General features: G+C 56.1%; 1 protein-coding gene across 1 annotated transcript; it reads right to left on the bottom strand.

Annotated features, from left to right (window-relative positions):
* Nucleotides 1–381: 381 nt before the first annotated feature.
* On the bottom strand, nt 382–7,239 carry LOC136570829 (serine/threonine-protein kinase PAK 3-like). Its single transcript, XM_066571234.1, has 13 exons — nt 7,161–7,239; nt 6,180–6,217; nt 5,614–5,740; nt 5,543–5,554; nt 4,515–4,649; nt 3,770–3,833; nt 3,090–3,138; nt 2,667–2,779; nt 2,290–2,407; nt 1,434–1,533; nt 956–1,152; nt 722–859; nt 382–483 (listed from the first exon to the last, which is right to left on the bottom strand). The coding sequence occupies exons 1-13, from the start codon at nt 7,237–7,239 to the stop codon at nt 382–384; spliced, it is 1,272 nt and encodes a 423-aa protein (XP_066427331.1).
* Between the last annotated feature and the right edge of the window lie 586 nt (nt 7,240–7,825).

Raw genomic sequence — 7,825 nt, 5'->3', positions numbered from 1 at the left:
GCTATCTACGTTCCATAGCCCTTAAATGGTGATCCCTATATATCCTAGTTCTTTTAAACTTTCATCTCTTGGAGAAAGAAAAAACAACACAGCTTTAAATTGAACCTAGCACACACCTAACCAAACCTAACCTAACCTACCCTAACCTAACCTAACCTAACCTAACCTAACCTTACCTTACCTTACCTTACCTTACCTTACCTAACCTTACCTTACCTTACCTAACCTAACCAAACACCTAAACTGAGCAAATACGAAAAAAAATCACATTTCCTATCTATGGCACAGCTCCTCTTAATACTCAGGGGATGGCTGGAGCTCTGCCTAAAGATGACACATCCCCTTTTCCCTCCTCTGGGCTGGCGGAGCATAAGGGCCTCCTCAGGCGCAGGTGTCTCCTCTCCAGTCTTCCTGCACTTGCTTGGCTGAGATGATCAGAGCAGCCAGGCTGGAGGCAGGATCGCCTGAGGTCACAAAGGGATGCTGCCCAGAGGAAAAAGAACAAAGAAAGGAACTCTTACTTTCCAGGATCCCATCCTCACGGGCTCAAGCAGGATTCCCTGGCTACCAGGAAGACACACAAAGAGCACCAAGGGCAGCATGTCCCCCTGCGCCTTGCTGTGCTGGGAGCTGCCTGCGCCACGTGGCCCACACTCTTCCTCATGCCTTCATGCAGGTGTCCTCAGCTGCCAGGGCTTTTTGCCCCTTTGCTTTTTCTTACCTGCAGGAGCTCCTGGGCAGACCAGCGCCTGTCCTCGTCTGCCTGCAGGCAGCAGCGGAGGAAGTCGCGCAGGAGAGCCGAGTGGTGCCTGGGGTTCTGCAGTTTTGGGGGCCCGTTCCTTTCTATCAGTTCAAAAACCTACAGCACACGGATGCAAGAGGACACTGCACCTGCTCCTTTGCTAGCCACAGCAGCTCTCTCCACACAGAGCCCTCTTGCTAAGCTGCACCTTACCCTGAGACGGGCTTCCCGCTCGTAAGGAGCTTCCCCTTCCACCATTTCCAGCCCCATGATGCCCAGGGACCAGATGTCCACTTTGGGGCCGTAGGCTTCTCCTCTCACCACCTCCGGCGCCATCCAGCTGGGAGTGCCGACGCTGGAGCTGCGCTTGCTGCGCTCAGGGCTGAGCTGAGCACAGAGGCCAAAGTCACCTGAGGCCAAAAACAAAGCCTGTCAAAGCCAGCTCCCACTGGCAAAGCGGCCAAAACCATTGCCCACTCCAAGCCTGACCAGGCCTTGCTGAATCTAGCTGAAAAAGCAGCTGAGCTCTCCTTCCACGTGCCTGGAGCCAGGCAAATAATGCATCGGCCACATCCACAACACCCTCACCATTCACGCACTGGCCAAGCGGCGCTTCTGCCCCAGTGGCAGTCACCGAAATGCAAGCGCACGGCAGGTGCTGGAAATGCTGCAGCCCAGCAGGGATACCCACCCAACTTGACAGATCCATCCATGCCCACAAGGACGTTGTTGCTTTTGATGTCTCTGTGGATGACTTGGCGGGAATGAAGGAAATGCAGTCCTTGCAGGCACTGAGAGAGAAAAAGGAGGGAGGGAAAGTTAACGTACAGGATCGGATTTCATCCCACCAGAAAGGAAAGAGCTCGACGGGACTGACGGCTTTCTCAGGGAATTGTGAGCGAGGGCGCAGCATCATGGTGCTGTCACGAAGAAGAGCTTGCTGCTTCAACACTCTTGGAAGTTTTTTCTCGATTTCCAAGCAAAGGCATCCGGGCTCCCAAAAGTTCCGCCGGCCTTGGGTAGGAAGCGCGTCACCTTTGGCTGGGAGGCGGCACGGCAAAGATTTTTGGGGAAGCCTAGTGGCAGCAGAGGAGGAAGCAGCACCTTAGAGCTGTTCCAGATTCCGTCGCCATGCGGGCTGCAATGCTATCCTTTGCAGCTGAGGACAGCTCTTTGCCCTTAGCTTGAAATTCTGCCACCTGCATGCTGCCTTTCCGTGGCAAGGAATGTAGGACAGACAGACAGGCTCCAGGCAAACATTCCCAGGCAAAGCTGAGAAGAGGAAGCAAGTGAAACCAAGCGAGTGAGCCAGCACCAGCACCAGAGGACACACAGGATGGAAGAGTGCAAGAACAGAGCCTGAGGAGTGCGGGCACAGCGGCAGGCAGTTCACTTCCCATGCTCGCTCTTCTCCTGTGTGTGGTCAAAGCAGCAGCAGCAGCAGCAGCAAAAGAAAGGTGAGAGCAAGAAATCCCAGCTGTCCTTAACCTCCAGCTGGCAAGCAGCATCCTGGGCAGGCTTGGGGAAGCACAAGCGGGATCCCTCACCTCCCGACAGACAGCGCCTATCTGTCCTTCCTCCGGGTACACCGCGCTGAGCACATCAAACAAGGTGCCGCCGTCCATGAACTCCATGGCCAGCCAGAGCTCCGCATCCACCAGGTAGCTGAAAGAAGAAAACCACGGCATGGAGAGACAGCAATGGGCACAGCCTCAGTCAGCCAGGGGCCTGAGGCAGGTTTTTGCAACTGCTCTCCAAGCTCCATGTGCCACAAGAGATTCATGATCACCAGCTCCAACTCCTCCCACGCTCTGGAGACCAGCAGAGAAATCACCACCAGCTCCCTTCTCTGCCAGGGACCAAAGGGCATCGTCTCTTCGGGCTTGCACTAGCTAAAGCTACATTGACATGAGAATAGGCCAACCTGTCTAAGTAGGTAACGATATTGGGACTCCTGTTGTCCCTCATGGCCAGGATTTCATTGGCAGCCAGCTCCTCGGACATCTCCTCCTCAAGCGACATGATCTTGATTGCCACCTGAAATGACATTGGCCACCGTTTACCTTGAGAAGACGCCCCCTGCTCGAGATCACAAGCAGCACGGAGCGAGTGCTGCTGCAATGAGGCAGCGGGCTGGGCCAAAGTGCCTTGTCACTCGACAGCAGAGCTTAGCAGAAGCACCAAAGGCCATCCCAAATGCATTCTGCCTCCTGAGCCTAGAGTGTACTTCAGAGGAACAGCCTCTGCTGCAGACATGGAGCTGCCACCCAAACCTCCAGGCAGGGCTCACAGCAGCGGGGAAAGCGCTCCGGAGCTGCAAAATGGCATGGGGCTGTTGGCACTTTACCTGTTGTCCGCTGCTGGTGTCAAGGGCTTTATAAACAGCTCCAAAGCCCCTGGAAAGACAAAAGCAGCAGAAAGAGCCCTTTATCCCTTGGCACTGAAATCAAGCCTAGGCAGCAGATCTCCCCAGGCTGCCTGCACGCCTTCCTTAGAAAACGCCTGGCTGCGGCGTCTCTTCGGCCAACAGCACGTCGGCCCGTGAGCCCTCTGCCCTGCGGGGCAGCCTGTCCAAGGGAACACTAAGGTGCAGCATGAAGACCAAGGGCCGCTGGAAATCTCCAAGGCGCACGCCCAGCCAGGTCATTTCCAAACCTAAGGGGAACTCTCCTCCTTGTGCAGGTGTGCATGCATGTGTGTGTCAAAAGAGTGAGAACAATTAGAGTCAGAAGACTGTCCTTGAGAATCTGACATTTCTTGAGTGGCAAGGTGCTCTTTCAGGCCAGAAAGCGGCAGGGGCAGAGGGTTTCCCAGCTCCTGCTCCTCCTTGCTGCAAGCAAGACAATGCCAGCATCATCTTGTCTTTGATGAGGCCTTCGCATTGCTCTGACCCAGCAGTCCAGGCAGGCGACAGGAGGTAAAGCCAGAGCCTGACCGTGATTGAAGCTTGCCTGACTTCACGCTTGATATTGCACCAGCCAAAGACCTGGCCCACACTTTTGGAAAAGGAGCCGAGGCCACGCTTACCCTCGTCCCAGTTCTTCAAATGCCGTGTATTTGCTCATTGGCTGGCCCAGACTCACAATGCTCCCTGAAAGACAAAAGCAGTGCAGGGCGCTCGCTCGCACACAGAGACGCCGCTGCCCACACCCTCCCAAAGGCAGCCCCGCAGCCGGCAGCTCTGGGCCCTTTGCGGTCCCCTGGCTTCCAGCTGCTGAGACCAGCAAGTGGGAGGGCCATCTTCTCCACCTTTCATCAGGTGGCCTTTCCCAGAAGGCCTTTATTTCTTTCAAGCGCAGCATCCCATGCCATAAGCCAAAATGATGAGACCTTAAGAAGAGGGCCCTAAGAGGTCACCAAGGGCCTTTGCAGCCTCTGCAGTCACTCCCACCATCACTGGCAGGTCCACTGCCAGGGCCACAAAGTGTCTGAGCCAGAGGAGGTGCAAGAACGGGAGCCCGAAAACAGCTGGGGCCAGAGAGCTCCCTGGGGCCTAGTCACTTGCTAGGTGCCAGCCTTCTGCTCAAGCAGAAACAATCTCTGCTTTTGTCTTTGGCACACAAGGCAGCCCAGGCCGAGCCAAGCCAGGCCCAGCCGCCCTCACAGGCAGCAGGAAGCCCCTGAGCGCTGCCGCGCTGCCTCAAAGCACAACAACAGCTTCTGCCGAGAGGCCTAAGCGCCTCTGAGACCGAGGGGCAACTTCTGGCACAGCCTACCCCCAGACACGCACACAACACACTGCTCTGGCAGACAAGAAATGCACCCGACTCACTCAGTGTCTTCCGGCCCTGCTCCTGCCTCCTCTCGGGCTGCTGGGCTGCGCTGCTGCAGGAAGTGCCAGCAGCGGGGGGCGAGCTGGCTGCTGCAGCCCACGCTGGTCCAGCGGCACCAGGTTGAATTGCAGAGCCTGTGTTGAGCTGGGACCAGAAAGGATTGCCCATCAGAAGGGTGCCTGGCACACATGCCCCGCCCAGCGCACGGCCAAAGCAAGGCCTTGGGAAGGTGCTGTCAGCCACCCCCAGGCCTCTCCAGCTGGGGCGTTTCCCATGTCCCCTTCTCAAAGGCAACTTGGCAAAAGCCCAAAGGCTCCTTGGATCCAGCCCCTCAGGGCCACCTCCATGCTCCATGTTTTCAGCTTTTCTGCAAGACATTGGCAACAAGGGATCGATGGGGCTGCCAAGATCCAGAAAGACATCAGAGCAGGGCCCCAGGGCCTTCTTGCTTTCCTCCTCCTGTCTTTCCCTGGGCAATGAAATCAGCCCGCAACTGGCATGCAGTGGTCTGCTCAGAAGCCCGCAGCATTGCCCTTCTCTGATCTGTTTCACAGATTGCCCCTCTCCAAGGCAGCCTTTAGGGAGCGGCCCTTCGGAGACGCCTTCCTGCCCTGCCCAGACCCACCCGCCCTTCACAATGTAGGGCTGCCAAGGATTCTCCTCTCCAAAGGCTGCTCTGACCGGCTGGAAGTGAAGCACAGCCTGAAGCTAATTAGTCCATGGAGAGGGCAGGTCCCCTCCAGGGGCCAGTGTCTGCCAGGTCCCCTGCAAGGCCGGCAACTGCGTCTTTGGGCCGCTCCGTCCGCTGACCACAGGCAGCCTGCACTGACAATGGGCACACGGGGCTGACTCCTACACCGAGAATCATTGAATGCTGCCTCCTGTCTGATGCCAAGAGACATTCTCAGGCCCTCTCAGCATCCCAGCTAAATGCCAAACTTCAGAACCCATTTGCCAGGGCTCCCTGGCTTGCCTGAAGCAGCACTAGGTCCCGGCAGGCACACAGCCGCCCAGCATCTTCAGCCACGAGCAACAAGGGCTGCTCCAAAACTGGAAGCCTGGCCCTGCACCAAAGGCAGGGCCATGCTCAGCTGCCACTCACCGGCTCTGCAAGTTCAGGCTGTGCAGGGAAAGCTGCTGGAGTCTTGATGCTCCTTTGCTCCTCTTCAGCCTCTTCCTCAATGCCAGAGGCAGCCAGAGGAGCTGCTGACCCTGCTGTTGAGGCCTGCAGACAGACAGAAGTGAGAGAGATGGGCAAAAGGCAATCTCTCAGGAGCTGCTTTCTGTTGAGCTGGGAAAGGACCCAGAAGAAGGGGAAATGGAAGACTTTGATACAAGAGGGACTCTGAGTCATGAAAAGCCCAGGAAGTTGGCTGAATGAGGTGCTACTCCCATCTTGCTGTGCATTTGAGCTTCCCTGCTGCCTAGAAGCAGCAAGATGCCTTGGAGCTGTCCCATTTGCCTTTCATCTCTTGAATGGTTCTTCCCTGCAAAATCAGCAAACAGCCAGTGCTCCCTTTGCTACTGCGGATGCCACGGGGCACTTGGCCTTTCTTTCAGCCTCCCACACTGGCACTCCACACTGGACTGCAAGAGGCCAAGCTGGCAGAATTGCCGCCCCATTGTCACACGCCAGCAACGTCACAGCTTCCTTTGCCACTCACCAAAGGCCAGGCTTGCCTCCATCCGCGTGTCAGGTGACCTGCAGCCAGCAAGGGAAAAGGAACCAGAGGCCCTTAGAAAAGTGCCTGTGCTGGCCACTCCCGCAGCACAAGGCAGTCCCAACACAGAGCATTTCCCTTTCCCAACAGGCCTCCAGGAGCAACAGCTCTTTCCCACAGCAGGCAAGAGAACAACAAGGACGCTAGAGTAGGCTCTGTCTACATTTGGGCCTCTTTTGCCAAGAGAGAAATAGAAAGACGCTGCTGGAAATGCCCCTTGCTCTTCAACACTCTCAGCTTCCCTTGTGCCCAACAGCTCAAGCAGCATTTTCGTCTTCTCTTTCCTGCATTTTAGATCTAGATTCTTTTAAATGGCATGCCCTAATTCCCATGCCTTGGCTGAAGATGGTAGCCCAGCAGAGCTTCCACAAAGGGCCCCTTCCCTGTGGCAGCTCCCTGCTGAAGCAGCCCAGGAACAGCTGCTGGGCTCAGCAGCAAACCCTCCCTGCACTGGACTTTGTGCTGCATCGCCAAGGGAATCGCAGTCTTGGCACACCATCAAAGGGTCAAGTCACGCAGCCAAGGCCTCTAAGGGGCAGAATTGGGAGCGAAAGGTACTTTCCTTCGCTCCTGGAGAGAGCCACCGAGTTGCTAGCAGTACTTCTGAGCATCTCCCCTCCGAGTCTGCAATTAGCAGCTTGTCTTGCTTGAAGCAGCAAGAGGAGGAAATGACAGACTCCAGTGCCGCGCACTCTCTCGGGGAGGGAAGGCAACCGCTGCAGGTTGCGGGGCAAATACTCTGCACCCGCCCCCCAGTACACAGATGCCCCCTTTTTAGCTGATGCTGCTGGCAGGACATTGACCAAAGCGGTGGCATCTTCATGGCCATTGTGTTCCCAAATAAACTCGGTCACTGCTGCGGCATAAAGAGCAGAGTGAAGCAAAAGCCGGGTGATGCCAGCCCCAGGAGAAACCTTTACTTACGAGTCAGCTGGGTCAGGTAGTAGCCAGAATAGACAACAGAAAAGACCGTGCAAACCGCGGCACAGACCTGCCCGATCATTTTGGCAGCGCTGTGTGGGTTTGCACACTGAATGCCAGCCAAGGCAAAGCCCAGACTCCTCTCGGGGTGCAGGCCGTCTGCTGAGAACTCCTTGAGCACAAGGATCCTCCTGCAGGGAGCGAGCAGAAGAGCCGCTCTGGACAAGCAGGCCTTGCGTGCACCGGGGCAACGCTGTGCTGACAGCACTGTGACGTGGCACCGCTCCCCTGACCTCACAATAGCAGCTGTTCTATGGCTTCCTTGTGCCCAGCAAGGCAACCTTCTGTACAGCTGATGCGAAAGAAAAGCCCGGGAAGTTCTCCTCACTCATAAAGCAGCAGAAAATGTCCTCCCAGTCCATAAGGCAGTGCTCAAGGTGTCCCAGGGGAACTCAGAAAATGGGCCAACCCAAGCGGCATCCAAGGAATCCAAGCAAACGCGCCTTTTGGTCCCAAAAGCTTTGACTGAAAGCAAAAGTCTGCTTCTTCTAGGTGGCATGGGAGCTGGTTCTGAAAAGTCTCACTTCTTCAATGACATTTAGGGGGGAAAAGAAGCAAAGATAATAAATTTCCAGGAGTATTTTTGGCTGCAGTCACTTCTCCAGCAC

The sequence above is a fragment of the Molothrus aeneus genome, unplaced genomic scaffold (genome assembly GCF_037042795.1).
Source record: "Molothrus aeneus isolate 106 unplaced genomic scaffold, BPBGC_Maene_1.0 scaffold_40, whole genome shotgun sequence".
NCBI lineage: Eukaryota > Metazoa > Chordata > Aves > Passeriformes > Icteridae > Molothrus > Molothrus aeneus.
This window is presented reverse-complemented; position numbering and strand designations above follow the sequence as displayed.